The sequence below is a fragment of the Cyprinus carpio genome, chromosome A16, assembly GCF_018340385.1.
Source record: "Cyprinus carpio isolate SPL01 chromosome A16, ASM1834038v1, whole genome shotgun sequence".
Lineage (NCBI taxonomy): Eukaryota > Metazoa > Chordata > Actinopteri > Cypriniformes > Cyprinidae > Cyprinus > Cyprinus carpio.
In genome coordinates this window covers 16,873,933-16,893,165 of record NC_056587.1, presented here as the reverse complement: position 1 = coordinate 16,893,165, position 19,233 = coordinate 16,873,933, and the positions used below count along the sequence as shown (strand labels likewise).

The 19,233-nt window shown below is 38.0% G+C and overlaps 1 protein-coding gene across 1 annotated transcript in view; it reads left to right on the top strand.

Moving 5' to 3' along the window:
- The window catches only part of LOC109105055 (neural-cadherin-like), a 118,747-nt gene that overhangs the window by 55,961 nt on the left and 43,553 nt on the right, over nt 1-19,233 (top strand). Inside the window, exons 2-8 of the mRNA XM_042772984.1 lie at nt 609-797; nt 3,859-4,084; nt 5,112-5,316; nt 8,300-8,411; nt 14,290-14,539; nt 15,743-15,885; nt 17,262-17,434. Coding sequence (XP_042628918.1) covers nt 609-797; nt 3,859-4,084; nt 5,112-5,316; nt 8,300-8,411; nt 14,290-14,539; nt 15,743-15,885; nt 17,262-17,434 — 1,298 coding nt within the window. The remainder of the gene's footprint in view (nt 1-608; nt 798-3,858; nt 4,085-5,111; nt 5,317-8,299; nt 8,412-14,289; nt 14,540-15,742; nt 15,886-17,261; nt 17,435-19,233) is intronic.

Sequence of the window (19,233 nt, the reverse complement as noted above, 5' to 3'; positions counted from 1 at the left end):
TCTTTTTGTTTCTTTTGTCTTTTCCTTGCATCTCCCTCAATCAGTCTCTCTTGACATACTCCAAAGCATGGCTATGAAAAACAGGAAGTGAGGGTAGCGGTAGTATGTTCCCTCTTGACGAGGTGCTTAGAAGTGAAGTTTTTCTTATTCTCACTCTTGTCTCGCTTTTGCGTGAAATGTCAAAAACAACACGATGCAAGTCTGGAAACAAATATACAACAGAGAAAAGAGAACACAAAAACACCCCAAAAAAGATATTTCTTTTCTGATAAGTCCCTCCTTTTTCTGTCTGATCTTCTGAGGCCGTCTGAGGGAGCAGATCATTTCTCTGACAGCAAAGTTCCTCAGGACCTACAGGGGAAGTCAGAGATGACGTGTTCTACAGAAATGTAATTTCTCTCTTGCAGCCGAGCGTCCTCGGGCTGAATGACAGTCTGAAGCCGAGAGGTGTCACTGAACTCAGGGTGGCTGAAGGCTTTCTCTCGCCGTCCTGCTCATAAAATGCACAATAAAAATGCAAACTTGTATATCCCAAAATAAACAAGTGAACGAAGTGCTTTTGGTATGTGATAAATTAAAATCATATTTGTCTGTTTCTCTCTCTGTAGGTGATGAATGGTACCTGTGCTGGCTGACACTGACCCTCCCCAACCTGTCAGATGTGCAGTGGGCCATGTTCCCCTACCCCTACCTGGCAGCTGTAGGTCCTGACACTGGTGCTGGCTCTGTGGTCTACAAGCTCTTGGCCCGAAGTGGTGATGGCTCTGTGGGAATAGCTCACTTCCTTTTAGTTGATGGTGGGTTTGATGGGCAGACTCTTTGATACTCTGAAAACTGTCAATACAATCATTCTGCCAGTTAAAACGCTGGCCCACTTTAGATGGAAAGGGAATTAGACTGATGTCTCACACATAGACATGCATTAAATGATCAATAATTTTAACCCCTTGAAACTGAAATAGTCTTTTTATCAGCCAGTTGGTTAACACTGTAATAGAAATGTCATAAATTGCTAAGCCATTAATCCTTGCCGTTTCCATAGTTATTCACTCATGGTTAAGTGATTTAATTTAGTGCACGGAGAGCAACAAAGGTTAAATGAATCTGAGGCATGATTAGAATTCTGTCTAATTAGTCAGAAGCAAACAGATTAAGCAATATCTAAACATATAACTCTGATCTGCCCATGTATGTGTTAGTGAATGTGTGCGTTGGGACAGGTGTGCCGTACTAGTTTTATTGTACCTCCAGGACATCTTCAAAAACATCATAAACTCTCATAATGGTTAGTCATTCATCATCTGATATGTTATGACATTACAAAATTACTTCTCTGGTCCATAAGGATTTAGACTCTGCTATAAATATTCTGTCTCTGGTGATATTACACTCAGATGTTTATAAACTCTGTGTTTTGGTGCCGTTGCCTATAGCGCTCTTCCTCCAAGTATTTGATCTGTCTTTTAGGTGAATGTCATTCATTGTCAGTTGGACTAGATTTGCACTTACAGAATGGATGACTAGTCCTTGTAGGACAAAAATGTTAATGTTTTAGATAAGCATAGATTTTAGACCTTGATTTTGAAATGAGACAGATATTATATAAAAAAAAGGGACAGTTCTGGTCCTGGATGCTGATTGGTCAGTATGGCATTCCAGTCATGTTATGTTGCACAGTGGCACTTAATGAATTTGCTTAATAATATTTTAATGAAAAATTGTCCATAACAAAATCAAGGCCATGTTATATTATGAATATTTTCACAGCTGAAGGGCTGCAGGTACTAGCATCAGCATCCTTTAGACATGACTTATCTATCATTTTTGTAGAATAGGCAGATATACAGTAGTTGGTAAAATAGATACAAACTAGATACAAACAAACTTATCATAATTCATTATGCAAAACAATGCATGATAAATATTTCATTGCATCACATTGATCAAAAATGACATTAAAGAAATTTTCAATTTTAGAATTCAGAATTTAGAATTTCAAATAAATGCCGTTCTTTTAAACTTTGTATTGATCAAAGAATACTGAAAATAAATTATCACAGTTTCCACAAAAATATTAAATTAATGAGCACAACTTTCAATATTAATAAGAAGAAGAAATGTTTTTGAGCACCAAATCAGCATATTAGAATGAAGGATCTTATGCTGCTGGAGACTGAAAATTCAGTTTTGACATCACAAGAATAAATTATATTTTAAAATATATTAAAATTGAAAGCAGTTTTTTTTTTCATTGTAATAATATTTCACAATATTACTGTATTTTACATCAATTAAATTCAGCCTTTTTGAGCATAAGACACTCTTTCAGAAACATTAAAAAATCTTGACCCCAAAGTTTTGAATGTATATGTATGCAGATATAACATTGATATCATTGTTGTCAGTTAGATCATCAAATTTTTCCACTTGTTTAGTAGCATGTAAATGTGTACCTGAAGCAAAACACCAAACAGTAATTGGAGGTTGCTCAGCCTTTTCCTGTCTAAGTGAGCAATTCTTAGCCGGAATAAGCTGCAAAATGTACATAATAGGAATAGGATTCATTTCACACCATTAACAACAACTGTTTAGTTATTTGAAGAGAGCTTGTAAGAATAGAATCAAACGTGATTCTGGATCAGAACCTCGTAGCAGATGAGCATTCGAGCAGCTGCAGAAAGGGCAAGGCGAGGCGGGTACAGCTGGGAGATCTGCTCCGCCTCAGCAGCTGTGTTCTTCATCCACCTCCTCTTCCTCAGCTCCCAAATAACGACATGCTCAAGGGGACAGGAGATAAAATGAGCTCTTGTCGTGCTATTGTCCTGAAGGAGGAATGGAGGGGAGCATAATGCTCCTTACACGCACACAGATGCACTGAACCACAGCTGGCAGAAGGGTCCCTCACACTTAATGTGTGTAAAAAGACTCAAAGGCTTTTGTGACTTTGTCTTTGTAATGCTTTTTCACTTTAAGCTGAACTTTACAAGAGTTGCTTTTTTAATATGTGATTATACACAAGTGCCACATCAGTTTTTAGGAGATGTTTGCCAGTTGGTAACATGCCACAAGTCATCATTTTTAAAGTTAGCAGCTTGTTCCTATACGAAACATTTCCATGTCCTTATAAAATGTCATAATATACTGGATGAAATATTCACAATTTTTGACAAAGGAAATCATATTAGCTAGTTTCTGCTTACCATAATTGTTATTTTTGTATTATTTTATTTACTATTAATGTATATATTCATATCTTGAATTAGGTTTTATCTTTATAATTTTTGGTTACATTTAACTTTTGATTTTTAATTTTATTACTACAAATTAATTTATTTCAGTAAGTGCAACATTTTTCAAATGTTTTACTACAGTTTATTTTTTTTATCTAATATTTTATTTATTTTTATTTGTATTTATTTACTGTAATTTTTTCCATCTTAATTTCTAATGCCAAAAATGTAAATATAATTTGGAAAATAATGCATCATAAAAATACAGATTACAAAATAAAATGACAGAAATCTATATTTTAATATGTATATAAAAACATCTATATTTTTAAGTATTTGCCTTATTTTCTTTTCTTTTATTGTTATTATTTTTAGCTTCATTTCAAATACTGAAAAGTATTTTTAGTAGTCTTGGTTTTAGCTTTAGTTTTAGTTAACAGTAACAACACTGATCATAATATCATTTATAAATATAATTTAAAAATAATAAATCATAAAAATATAGATTACAAAATAAAATTATAGAAACCTTAATATTAAAATATATTTTATAAATATTGCCGTTAGAATTTTTATTATTTTATTTTATTTTATTTGCTGCATTAATTGGGTGTGTATTTTGTGACAGGTGGAGAAGATTCATTTGAAGTGGACAGAGCGACAGGAGAAGTGAAGACCACAGGGCGACCTCTGACCCCCAGTAAGGAGTACACACTGACCGTCCAGGCTGTGGACTCGCAGGGCAAGAGGGGTCCACACGCCTCTGTGTTCATACTAGCTGGCTTCCGGCCCCCTCAGTTCACCAACACAACCTACACCATCTACATCCAAGAGAGCACCAGGGTGGGCCAAGCGTGAGTACAGGAAGCTGTGTGATAGTGGGCGTGTTTGTGTGCCTCAACATGTAAAAAGATTCAGAATTTGCTGCTCATTAAAATGTAAGAGAAGGATTGTGTGAACATGGCCAACTCCAAAGCGTTATGTGTCATCTGTTGCATGAAACAATTCACCCGGAGGAATAGTGGAGGTTGAGAGAGGAAGGACAGAGTGAATAGAAGGGGTTGTGGCAGAGAGGGGGAACACAGATGCATCATTTTGTCCCCAGGCTCTGAATTTTGAAAGTGTGTTCAAATTCAAATATTTATTAAAAGAAACTTCTGGATAAACATGAAGAGCAGTGTCTGAACTTCCCCCTTCGGGCACTGGCACAGAACTGAGCATGGTAATCTGTGTGAAGGAAGAGAGGACAGCTAATCATGGTAAGAGAGACATATTTAAAAAAAGAGACGTATTAAAGTTAAAGAGTGTGGAAGGAGGAGATGACATGGGACGCGAGCCACAAAGAATAACTGAGATATCTCAGACATGCATTATTTACCATTTTTAACTGTAGAGACATTAGCCCTTTTCTACAATCTTGTAAGTTGCCTTCCTGCCTACAAAAGCAGCTGCATTCTAATGCTTTGTTTACACTGACAGCATTTGTATGGCAGGAGGTTACCAGGTCACAGAATTTTGGCCACTAATGGCCTTTTTTTTTGGCGGCTTACTGGCAAAACTGGCCGTTGCTTTTAAAAATATTTTGTATTTTGTGAGTTTTCTTGCTGCTAAAAATTAATGGCTAGTTGGAAACGCTTTAAATCAGTGCAACATCTGCAGTACTTCTCATGTGAAGCATATGAGACTTAAATTAAATACATTAGTTTAATCTTTAATTATGTATTTTTAATACAAATTTTTTTATATGATTAAATACTGTCCAAGTAGGTAGCTCACAATGTTTTGGAACAGAGCTGTAGTTTCCATCCTCCCATAGGATACATAGTGTATAAATGACATGCTGGCCTGTGCACTGATTCTATTTCCTTGATGTGTCTGTAGGGTATCGGTGGTCCAGGCTGTCTCTTTCCAGAGGAAGACTCTGTCTTATATGCTGCTGGTGAACCCAAGCAACCTGTTCAGCATAAACCAAGAGAGTGGTGCACTCAGCCTGACACGTACTGTGGACTTTGAGAGTGGACAACATCTCCATCACCTGCAAGTCAGAGTTTCCGAACCAGATACAGGACTGAGCAACATGGCAGAGGTAAGCACATGTTTATCTAAACAGGGTCTCAGAGTTTTGTTGGTTTTTTTTTATTTTTAATGTTAAAGTTTGAAGTTAGGTCAGAAGTGCAATATAACTACCTTGATGTTTTTTTGACTTGTTCTTTTTCCACTTTACTCACATGCCTAATGAGATAAACCGTCTTAAGCCTGACATTAATATGCTGTATGTGTTGCTGTCAGTTATTTTTCACATTGAGGCCTTTTATGATTTCATGACACATCTGGTTCTTTCAGAGGTAAAAGGTGGATATGCTTTGATACACACAATAACACGCACACATATGCATGAAAGCATGCGCAAGCACAAACAAAAGCAAGCACATATCAGCAGAAATGCTCTAATGAGAGATTGTGTGTGGCGCTGAGGCCATCAAACACGCCAACTGTGGCTGTTACCACTTACGAGACTTAGCGGTGCATGTGTCTTTATGTGTAAGATGAAGTGAAGCGACAAAGAAGTATGACAGATGTTTGATGTATTTTACCCATTGTGTTGTTGTTGCCATTATTAGAGGCTCAAAATATATCCATCTATGTGTGCGTGTTGCTCACACTGTTGTTGTTCCATGTTGATCTTCTTTGTTTGGCAGAAGTTCCTCCACAATAATTGAGTCATCTTGATGGACTTGGCTGAGACACAGTGATGTGTAACTGTGTCTGTGCCAGCACCAGTCACACACACACATGCGCACATTTTAGATAATTGTCAGAGTCACTGCCCCCTGCCAAATGATTACACCATCTGTGAAGATGACTCCATGAAAAGGACAGGCTAGAACAGATATGAGACGAAACAAAATGAGAGAAGAGGAGAAGATTAGAGACAAGGCCAGAAGTGACTAGACTAGACAAGACTAAATGAACAGAGAAGAGATTAGACAAACAATCCAGACGAGACTAGAAAAGAAAAAGTGATGAGATGAGATGCAACAAAAGAGGAGATCAGTTGAGACAAAACAAACCAAAAACCAGAGAAAGACTCTGTCTTATATGCTGCAAGGTGAGAAGAAAAGAGATAAGGCAAAAACCAAAAGAGAAGAGGCTAAAAAATTTAATGAGACTAGATGTGATGAGTCGATGACAACAGGAGAATAGAAGAGACTAAACAAGACAAAGATGAGGGGAAAAGAGACTAGATGGGACGAGATGAAGAAAAAAAATGAGTGAAGAATGAGCGTCTGTCCTCTTAGCATGTGAAAAATGATTTCATAAAGCTACATTTAAACTCTTTATCTCTTTTAGACCCCCGTCGTTGTTGTTATTAGCAGTGATTCTCCTCCAGCAGCAGACGTCAGACGCATTACTGCCATAATCAAGTTCCAACAGCTATGAAACAACCACAGAACATTCTCTTTCATTGGGCAGATTCCTGAGAGACAACTGGAGAGAAAAAGAAACACATAATGCAGAGCAACATGGGTTTTAAGACTCTGGCCTGATGGTTTCAGAGCTGTATGGTCAGCTATGGTGTCGTGTGTGTTATGTGTAAGGAACCTTTCCCTCTTGGCAGTGCTGTTCCTCTGAGATAAGCAGTTCTGCGAGACTCATCCTCACCATGACTAACGCTCCCACTGAGAACACGTACCCTGCTTTCCCTCTGCCTCTGTTCAGTCAAAGTCAAATCCTGTGCCAGTATTCTGTCTGATTGCTCACAAATCACTGCACAGAGAGAAGCCTGAATGTAGATACAGCCCTTCCATAAGCTATCATCTGAGCTTCAGCTGAGATCTACACACTGAGTTTGACTGGGGTTTATGTGTGTGTTTGTGGGGTGGTGGAGCCATTTGCATTCAGTGGCTTCTGCCACAGCTGTTCTGTTCTGCTTCAGTCTCTTCTTTTAATGTTACTCCTCTCTCTTATGTCTCCATTCTTAACCAAAAGCCTCCAGAGAGCCAAGTGACTCAGGACACTAAATTTGTCCATGCTCATGCAGGGGTTTATCCCTGTTTTAAAGATTTCCTTCCATGCAAATATTGAGGTCAGCCATCTTTCTGAAGAAGCCGGTTGACCAAATAACTGAATTTTAAGAAAAAAAAAAGACAAAAAAACAATCAAAAAGTTTTCAAACCAATCAATCAAGCGATGAATAATAATTGTTTGAAGCGCACTTACTCTCACAATGCTGTAAATATTAGCATGTTTGTAATCATTATGCAGCCATAAGAAATTTGCCTTGAAGGTCAGTAAGGAGAGTATGTGCACAGAAGTTGTGTGATAAATAATCATTATATATCATTCTGATGAGCTGGTTTGCAAATGTTCTCTCTTGTTCTGTTTTAATCTCTCAGTATTGTTCTGTTTAGCATTTTGAGTCCATCATCACAAGAAGTTCTGTGGCAAGAGCTATTTTAGTGTTCTCATTAATGAAATTTCAGTGAAATTCCACTGGAAATAGCGTAGTAATGCTTGAAGCACTGTTCACCCAGAAGCCACTTTCAAACTGTCGGTCAGTGCAGCAAATATTTATGTGAAAAACATACATTTGTGCACAAAATTTGACAGAACAGTGGTAAATGTGTTCACACTTTGTCTCTCTCATCTATATTTGCTGGTCACTTTAAAACTCCAGTTTTACTCACTTTATCTTCAATTCTAATTCCTCTGAGTGCCCTTTATTTATTGAATATTCCTAAAGTATATTTAACACAAGCAAACAAAATATATTTTTAATTATTTTTAGTTTTTTTTTTTTTATCTGTCAACGTTATGGAAAATATTTTTATTTGTCCATTAATGTTCTTATAATTCTATAAAAGAAAAAAAAAAGAAAAAAAGATGGTTAATGCCATTACTAGTACATTTTGATGCTTTAAAGACCTGGCTAAAATCCATAGACTATGAAGTTATGAAGCTGTTTGGGTGTTTGGGAGGAGACTTTATTTGGGGACTAACTGTTCATGTTTTAATACTTGTCCACATAATAATGTTTCTTCCTTTGTCTCATTCTCTTACTTATGCAGGTGGTGGTTCACATCACAGATGAGAATGACTGCACACCAGAATTTATGCACTCCATTTACAGTCGAGACAATGTCCCTGAGACCACCCCTACTGGCACATCCTTACTGCAGGGTGAGTGTTTGTTTCTCGATTTGTCTTTGTGTCCGTCTCTCTTTCTTTCTCTCTGTCCGTGTTTTTCCCCTGGCAGTCCCACTCTTGAGGCACGTGCTGTTGCCGCTTGCTCTGCGGGGACGAGTGTCTCTTCAACTCAGTCCTGTAATTATGAAATAATTCATTATGGCAGCGCTTTCTGGGTGGTAAATGGATTGTAATCAAAGCCAGCTCTGTGGCTTTCAGGCAGAGAAGCTTTTCCTCTCCTTTCCAATCTCTCATCCTCCCGACTAGCTCTGTCAAACTAGTAATACCATTTTGTGTCTTTACTGATGTTGTAGACTCTATAACCACAGGTCAGAGACTGTGACCCAGCAATAGAGGTGAGATCTCCACTGTGGCAATGGATGTGGCCAGGTGGGGGGCTCCATTTTCTTCAGATAATCATGTCTGATAGAGAAAGGCAGCTCTGAAGAAGAGGCATGCCTGACCTCCTTCTCTAAAATACAAGCGTTAATGGGAAGGGACCTGTTTATCTCTCTGTGCCAGCCCCATCTGCAATCTTATCACTGTAATTGAAGGTGTTTTAGAAGCTTAAAAAAACATGAATGAGATGTCGTGTTGCATTTCAGAAAGAAGTTTGAGTGCATTAGTTGTTTAAATAAATATTCATAAACCCTAATTAGTGGTGCTTGCTAAGACAGGCATTACTATTAGTGTTGCTTATAGCTTGTGTTTGAACAAACCTCTAACCCTCATTACTAAAGGTGTAGTTCACCCAAAAATTAACTTATTTTCACATTGTACCAAATCTATAAGACTTTGGTAAATCTTCAAAACTCAAATTAAGATATATTTATTTTATATTTAATGTCCCTCCATTAAAAATGCAGGTAACCAAAACTTAGAAGATCCTAAAAATGTCCAAAAGTTGAATCGAGCAGTTTAATTAAAGTCTTGCGAAAAGAGATAGTAAAACTTTACTATTTGTCTAATTAAAGTTAAAAATAAAACACTAAAAACTAAAATCAGTTAAAAGCTAGGAGTATAAATAGGCATTAAATATGACAATATTCAGTTTGATAAATGAATTTATGAATTTAAATATTTAACTTTTTAAATTAGTAAAAATAAAAAAATTAAGTTTTTTATGATGACAAAGGTAATCTTAACATCTATTGAATATGTAATGCTAATACAGTATATATCCAGTGTTGACTGATACTGATAAATTACAAAGATCTCTCATATTGAAGGCTAACCATTATGGTACCATATGGATACATGTGTGTTTCTAGTAAAAAATTTGAGACTTCCACTGAAGGAGGCATATCTACAGACCATAATATCAGAGGGACTTGTGGCTGGACACCTTTGACAGGGGCAGCCTAGCAACCACATAGCAACATGCTAAAAAACACTGAAAAACTACAACATTAATATATGTGAAAAAAAAAACAAAAAAAAAACTGAATTAATGCACAGAGGTCTTGTTCAGTAAAATTGGCCGTGATCTGTACATGTTCAACTGTATGTGTGAGTACAAGCATGTGTCCTTTTTCATTAACAATCTCCAATCTAATAGTTATCTTAGTATAAAACAGAAGCTTTGTGCTTAGCTGCCAGGAAATTCTTCTCATCCAGTGCTCATCAGAGATCGAAAAGCTCTGCGCTGCCCACCGTTTTAAAGAGCTCCTCACCTTCTCCGGAGAATTCTCTGTGATTAACTATTCTTAATTTAGACTTTATGCACAAGCCTACGACACTGATGGAAAGAAGCAGCAAAGAGAGAAAAGAGAAGCAACAAGCAACAGAAGTGAGTCAGAACTGGCAGACCACACGCTTTGTGGGGCAGATGCACAAATTTAGAATGCCAACTGTATTTATTCAATTCAATTATGTTTACATATCACTGCACCCAGTGAAAACAAGCACTGTTGGCCATATGCAAACAGAATGGTTCCTGCCTCTGATTTCAGTTGGCTCTTCTGTTTTAGTGCGGTATGCAAAACAACTTTCTTTTTCTGTCTCTGTGTATTCTTTCTCTTCTCGTTTCATCTCCCTCGCTCTCTTTCTCTTGCTCTCAACATGTAAAAGCAGCAGGTTCACACAAACACCAGCTGGGGCTGTTATTTTCTTATCAAATGTGTTCTGTTGTGAGTGGGAAAAAAAAGAAAATGTGCAATGGTTGACTGTGTGAAGCCTGGCAGAAGGGAGAGATTATTATTGTTGTTTACCTTAAAACGGGATTAGACTGTAAATTGGGTGCTGACTTTTAATAGGGCCTAGCAGGAAGAGAAGTGCAGAACGCGCTCCAATTATCACACAGAAAACTTCTCGGAGAGGATTTAGCGCACAGCGAAGCAACGCACTTAAAACTCACCCAACCTTAGCCCACCTTCCTACCAGCCTTTCTCTGTCTATCGCTCTCCCAAGCCGCCTAACTGGTATGTTTAATTTAGCACTGGTCTCTCACTCGCATGCATTAAATATGGTAATAGGTAGCCCTAAGAGACAGTGTATTAGGGCTTGTATTTTTAATGAACCTTCTGTTTGAATCCTGGCCGTATGACTTCACATGCGTTCACGGCTGCTCCGAAACTTGTTTATACTCATGTGGGGTGCTGACACCCACCCTTACCCACCTGCTGCCAACAGTCGCAACAAGTCCTCAGCTTAACTGTGAGAGAAAGAGGGTTTCTGCTGAACATGGCTACGTCTGTGGGCACTAGCTATTTGCCTTGAAGATTGGAGAGCCGTCATGTGACTGTAGTAAATGAGTGTACTGGCTGACTGGGTGTGATGACAGCTTGCCTGCAGTATAATGATACAGGACCCTGACTTTGGCTTTGTGCCTAATGACAGCAAAGCCTTCCTCCACTTTTGATCTTGTTCAGTCAACAGCAGCTTTTCAAGTCAAGTCAAGTCAAGTCAAGTCTGCTTTATTGTCAATTTCCACATGTACAGTACATACATACAGAGAATCGAAATTGCGTTACTCTCAGACCCCCGGTGCATACAGATAACATTAACATTAAAGCCTAAAAAAATAACTAGATCAAATATAAAATGTAGATACAATTATACAATAAGGGAATTATATAAAAAAAAAAAAAAAAAAAAAAAAAAGACATATAATAAAAATAAAAGTTAAAAATAAAGTTAAAGTTAAATAAAGCAGTGCAAGGTAAATGAACAGATATAGTGCAAATCAATGAAGTGAACAACAGTGCAGTTAAAAGATTTTTTAGTGCAAAAAAATCACTTATTAAAATATCTAAGTCTGATTAAAGTGACAAGTGACAAGTGACCAAGAGCAGTTATTTAACTGACTGATGAGGTAGTTCCATGCCGAATGGGTAGTGAGCCGGGTGAGTGAGCAGACCAATGCTGCACAAGTGACTCGTGCATGTCATCATATAATTAGTGTGGGGGGGGGGGGGGTTCATAGTTCAGTGGTGCCTGGGGAAGAAGAGAAGGGGAGGGGGGGGCAGGTTCGGGAGGGAGTTCAGCTTCCCTGACAGCCTGGTGGATGAAGCTGTCCTTCAGTCTGCTGGTCCTGGCCTGGAGACTCCCGCAGTCTCCTCCCTGATGGTAGCAGGCTGAAGAAGCTGTGTGATGGGTGAGTGGGATCACCTGTGATGCAGAGGGCTTTGCGGGTGAGACTACGTTCCATAAATGTCCTGGAGGGAGGGTAGAGAGACACCAATGATCTTCTCAGCTGCTCTCACTATGCGTTGTAGAGTCTTTCGGCAGGACACGTTGCAGGCGCCATACCACACAGTGATGCAGCTCGTCAGGATGCTCTCGATGGTGCCTCTGTAGAATGTGTACATGATGGGGGGTGGGGCTCTGGCTCTCCTCAGTTTGCGGAGGAAGTAGAACGCTGCTGTGATTTCTTGGCCAGTGCTGCAGTGTTGTCGGTGAGGTCCTCTGTGATGTGCACACCACAGCAAACTTGGTGCTGCTCACTCTCTCCACAGTCGCACCGTTGATGGTCAGAGGAACGTGCTGAGTGTGTGCTCTCCTGAAGTCTACAACAATCTCCTTCGTCTTCTCCACGTTCAGAGAGAGATTGTTTTCACCGTGCCACTGACAGATGGGCACTTAAATTGATCAAATATAGAATTGGCCTCTGCTACATAGTTTTAATTAATATTGGCTCTATTAATATGACAATGTACGCAATTTAAAAAGCACTTAGCACAAAAAGTCCAACAACTTCAAATAAGATGGTTTTTGGTGTCATACTGTTTTCTTACTGCATAAATATATATGATATTGAGAATTTTGTGATTTTATATATATATATATATATATATATATATATATATATATATATATATATATATATATATATATAAACTTGTTTTTGAACAAAGTGTCTTACCAATGATGCATTTATTTAATCAAAAAGAAAGTAAAACTGCAATATATATATTGCTAATCAGCCAATCACATGGCAGCAACTCAATACATTTAGGCATCTAGATGTGGTGAAGATGACTTGCTGAAGTTCAAACTGAGCATCAGAAAGGGAAAGAAAGGGGATTTAAGTGACTTTGAATGTGGAATGGTTGTTGGTGCCAGACGTGGCTACTGGGATTTTCACACTCAACCATCTCTAGGGTTTACAGAGGATGGACAGAAAAAGAGAAAATATCCAGTGAGCAGCAGTTGTGTGGACGAAAATGCCTTGTTGATGCCAGAGGTCAGAGGAGAATAAGCAGACTGGTTAGAGATGATAGAAAGGCAACAGTAACTCAATTAACCACTCGTTACAACCAGCAGAATATGCAGAATGCACAACACGTCCATCTACTGAAAGCACAACATAACAGAATTTGGCTAAGAACAGGAAAAAGAACATGAAAGCATGGATCCATCCTGCCTTGTCTCAACGGTCTCGATTTCTTTCATTCAGATGCCGGTTCAGGGTGGTGTAATGGTGTGGGAGATATTTTCTTGGCACACTTTGGACCTCTTAGTACCAATTGAGCATTGTTTAAATGCCACAGCCCACCTGAGTACTGTTGCTGACCATGTCCATCCCTTTATGACTAGAGTGTACCCATCTTCTGATGGCTACTTCCAGCAGGATAATGCACCATGTCACAAAGCTCAAATCATCTCAGATTGGTTTCTTGAACATGACAATGAGTTCACTGTACTCAGATGACCAGATCTCAATCCAATAGAGCAGCTTTGGGATGTGATGGAACGGGAGATTCGCATCATAGATGTGGAGCTGACAAGCCTGCAGCAACTACGTGATGCTATCATGTCAATATGGACCAAAATGTCTGAGGAATGTTTCTAACACCTTATTGAATCTATGCCATGAAGAATTTAGGCAGTTCTGAAGGCAAAAGGGGGTCCAATCCGGTACTAGCAAGGTGTACCTAATAAAGTGGCCAGTGAGTGTATATATAATACGATAAACAAATAACCCACTTCCCCCATTTTTTATCATGCAAAATGCAATTCCTTATTTTCTTCTTTTGATTGAATTAAACATTAAGTATCTTCTGGCTGAATTTTTCACTTCAAATTACTTGACACTTGAAACATGTACATGCATGTTAGGACACGGTGTTACACACACACACACACACACACACACACACACACACACAAACACACACACAAATCCATCCTCAAAACCACACAAGCAGTGGTCATAGTGACATTAAAGCACATAATTGATAGTGAATACCCCCATATCATAACACTCCAGGCCTAATGAGAACACAACTGTCTGAGAAAAGCATAGAGATGATTAAGAATTGACATTTGTTTTCAGTGCCTGACCTAGAGTAGATCTATTAAGAATTGACATTTGTTTTCAGTGCCTGACCTTTAACACAGCTCTGTTGCCCCTCTCTCTCTCTCTTTCTAGTTCTGGCACGGGACTGTGATACGGGCCTGAATGCAGAACTTTCCTACTTCATCCAGAGCGTGGATTTTGACGTCTCATCTCAGGGAGTGGTGAGCCCCAGTCAGAAGCTGGACTATGAGAGACCCAACCACATGTACGAGTGCATGGTGGTGGCCGTGGACAAGGGAATGCCCCCTCGCACAGGCACAGCCTCCATCCGAATCCGCATGGCCAACGTCAACGATGAAGCTCCTGTCTTTTCACAATCTATGTATGATTCTTTTCTGTCTGTTTTCCATTTCCTTTTGATTGCAAAGCTTTCAGGAGTACTTGATTCTGATTTGTCAGAATCAACAATCTGCAATCAAATATTTGCATATAATCACTACTTAAACTATATAATTGACCGTTGATCTCTCAAATCTCTTTCTTCTCACATAATAAATTAAACATTTATTTATTTATTTATGTATTTATTATTAATTTACTCATATATGTATTTATTTACTTTACCTTATTAACTTATAGTAATCTTTTTTTAACTTGATATATATTTTAATTTCATTTAAAAATTGAAATTATGTTTGGATATAATAAATACAAAACTGTATAATTGACCAATGATCTCTCAAATCACATTCTTCTCACATAATAAATTCAACTCAAACATTTATTATTTATTTATTTAACTTTTGTTTTTAACTTAATATATATATTAACTTAATTTAGTTTTTTTGCAGAATCATTTAATTCCATTCATTTTAACTTCATTCATCATTCATTCATTTTCATTCATTCATTCATTCATAAAACTTAATTTCCATTGGCTTCAAAAATTTCAAAATTGGTGTTTATTTTGCAATGTGATCATTTTTCTTCTAAATTGGTGTTTATTTTGCAATGTCTGTACTTCTAAATGACTATATCAACTATAAAATAAATGGACATTAAATAGTCATTTGAGTTGATGTTAATTTGACATATTTCATACCCCTCTCTGTTCTATTTTAGTTTCAGTTTTCCTCCCCCCCCCTCTTTTTTCCTTTCTTTGTCACAATGGGATTTTATCAGAGCAGAAGAAAGCAGAGGGTCCCACGAAAGCTGAGCATCAGGCTATAGAGCTCGGCATTTATTGAATGTAGCCAGAAAGAGAGGCAGACATTTGGTCTGATTTAGAGAAATGTAAACAGACACAAACACACATAGGGCTCTATTTGAGAACATCATCTCCCTTGATAGAAGTTTGGGAGACACATAAAGGAGGTGTTGGTGGTGTATCATCATTAGAGCTGCAGTATGGGTGTGTGTTTATGTTAGGATTCACTCTGGTTCTTCTCGGTGCAGGGACCGCGTGGTTGTTTTTGTGCGCCCTGGGATACGCTTCAGAAGCTGTGTAGGGGAAGCAGATGGTGGGTCTGTGATGTTCTTAGCCTGATCTGTCTGTCTATCTCGTTCTGTCTCCCTCTTTCTGCAGATATAAAACCTTTCTTTCAGAAGACGCTGGCCCGGAGACTCTAGTGGCCATTGTGCACGCCAAAGACCCAGACGGGGATGGCGTAACATATGCCATCACTGGGGGTAACGAAAACAGCAATTTTGAGCTGGACAACCAGAAGGGTGAGTCAAGTGGGATGCAAGCTCAAAGCTCGCTGCTCTGGTAACAGCGTCGTGGCATTGGGTTCGGTGTTTTGTTTTTGGTGTGTTTTATTTAAAAATAAAATGCAATGCAAAAAAAGGGGTTTCCTCTTCCTGTCTGCTCAGCACGCGCTTTTAATCCATCATTCAACTCACGTTTGTTGTATTTGTAGGAAAAGCAAACACCCCTTGTGTTGTTTTTGGTCTAAAGCGCTTGTTTTTTTGTGTGTGCACTTGTGTGTGAATGCAATGTTTGTCTGTTTTCATGCTTGCCTGCCTGTGTGCTTTCAGTCTCAAGGTTACATTTGTCTGCAGTGTTTGCTTTTCGTTTGTTTACCAGCACATTTTATGCCTAAGAGCTGGAAAACAGCAGTATGCTAAAGCTCTCTCCTGTCTTATCAGCCTCTCAGCATGGCTGTTCCACCAGCCAACTCGTTACAGGCCAGCGCAGAGAGATGGCCCATGGCTTCAGCACTCAGAAAAGCTGCATGGAGTTGTCACTTCAAAGATGCAGCAGCAATTTTTTTGCGCACAACCCCCTCCTTCTCAGTTGTTTGGTGAATGTGCAACCATAAGAAGCCCATTTTGCGATGTTGTTAAGCATGATGCATAAAGGCGGTTGTCATTCTTTTCAGATATTAATGTTTTCATTTTGAGAGGTTGTCACCTTGGGTAAAAAAGCGCTTGTCTTCATAAACAGTTTTGACAGCGAATCTTTTGGTTGTACACCCTTGTGAAAAACAAAGTACACTTTTGCAAACTTTTAAAAAAAGAGTACTTATTATGGAAATAATACCCTTTAACAGAATATACTTAAGTGTATGTAATGAATGTATTTTTTTGGGGCACTCAATTTTTTACTTAATTTTAGTTAAATGAAAATGTACAGTTTTATTATTTACTTTTAGATTAAATTAAGTTGCTGAATTTTTGAAATCTTTTTTGTACTGCTGAATGCTCTGACCAGCTTTAATGATAAACTAAAATATCCATTAATGTCATTTCTAATGATATTTGTAATAACATACTTGTGACGATTAAGTTGCTATTTAGTAAATAAGAAATCTTAAGTTTAACTACAGTTAAAATTATAATCAAGCATGTGCTTTAGTATGTTAGTCAGCACACGTAAGTATACTTTAAGATGATTAAATAAATGATTTAAAATGTACTTATGAAACAGTCATGAAGTGTAGTCTCTTTAAGTGGTCTTTTATTTAATTAATGTTATATTATCTGCAAATACCATTTTTTAAATGTAATTTTATTATACAAGTGCAGATTCATTACAGTTATGCACACTTGTCTTTCAAAAAGACGGTGAGATGAGCTAAAGCATTCTATTGAATTATTTACAGGCATCATCAAACTGCGGCGTAGTCCTCCTCCTAAACTTCGCGGGCCTCAATATGTCCTCAACATCACGGCGACTGATGACAATGCAGCCGGTGGGCCACTCCCCCTTAGCAGCTCCGCCCAGGTCATCGTTGGCATTAATGACATCAACAACAACAAGCCAGTATTTGATGAGGTAAGGTTAAAAAAGATCTTAAACCTGTGTGTCAAAATCCATTTCTAGTGAGCGATACGCAGAAGAAGAGCCTAACTCGATCGGTCTAGATATGAGTAAAGAATTCAAATATATTCTCTCATTAAACCTGCCTAGCATGAAGTGCTTCAGGCTTTTAATACCAATGACACTGTGAACACCTCACTAATGGCAGTGTTTAGAGACAGAGATGAAGTCTGAGGGGACAAAAAGTAAAAAATAATGGGTAGGAGCTAATATACAGAAATAAAAGAGCAGAAGACATACTGTAAGAGAAAGGATAAACAATGAATTGCATCTACTGATGACATCCACAGTCTCATTTTATAACCTGTTTCACAAAAAAAATATGAATCATTGCTGAACACAATTTCTATGACACAATTCTCCGTTTTTAGGTTTGTTTTTGACTGTTAGATTGTGAAGGATGCAGGAGACTGCCATGAACTTACATACTTTACTCAGACGGTGAACCAGATACCTGAATTGTCTCTTTAAGGCATTGAAAATATGTTTGACTACATTGCGCATCTGGCTAAAAAGCTATTTCATGAATTTACCCCAAAATGTGCAAGTAAAAGAGAGCAAATATTAAAGAACGTGCAGAATGAAACACAGCGAGAAAGAGACAGGTGAAAGCAGAGCTGATGGAAGAGCAGACAGCTGGCAGAAGGAGATCTAAAGGCTCTTGGAGGTCTCCTGTGGGAGAGCTTTTCCACGCAGGCCGGTGGTGCAGGAGGGCTGTGTGTGAGTGTGTAGGAGGCAGAATCGTGTCCCTGTACACTCTCCGTGAGCCCCACAGGCCCTACTTCTGCTGCCGCCGCTGCCATCTCCTCTGCTGCTGCCCATGAATATTTCAAGGGGGAATTACTCACCGGCACAGGGGATGCATATGAAATAGAAGCACTAAGTGAGCCCCAGGGGCAACATCTGGCCCTGTTCCTTCCTCTCACTCTCTATGCCTGCCCTGCTGACCAGAGTCTTACTCTTCTGTATCACTGGTTCTCAACTGGTTTCAAGACTCTTCATTTTACACCAAATAGTGATTCAGTGCAGTACCAAACTTGTTTATTGTACAGAAAATGTTTTTATATTCAAACATTGAAAGCTTTTTTTTATGAATAGTTATTTATTAATATAATATTTGGTTTCTGAATGTCTCTTGAATTCCCTTACCAAAAAGTAGTATACTTCAAGTTTATTTTATTAAGTATACTTAAGTAAAGTTCAAGTATATTTAGACTTTTTGTAAGTATAAGCCAAGTACACTTAAATGTCATTTTAAGTATATTTCTGAGTACATAAATCCCATTTCTGAGAAGTACATAAAAAGTAAACTAAAAGCATACTTTCCTATTTTTTAGTTTAAAAGAAGTATACTAATAGCACACTTGAATAAACTTATTTTTCGTAAGGGTTTTGATGGTTTTATGCTTTGTGCAGCTAATAATTGATTACACAAAACACAGTTGCATTCCCCCTCAAATTTGCATTAACATTCTGGCATTTCTAAGATAAAAGCTCAATTTTAATTGACTTATGTATAACGGAATGTTACTGTATATATAATACAAGTCAATATAAAGTTCAGTATTCAAAAGTAGTTAGAAGCAATGACATCATCATTATATTTAGTTTGTGAATTGGATTGGTCTGCTTTCTTTCATCTGTTTGCAAACTGAATTGTGGTTACTTTTAATTTCATTAACATAAACCCAAAGCTTAGAGGGACAGTTCACCCAAAAATAAAAATTCTGTCAGACCTTTGTTCATCTTGAGAA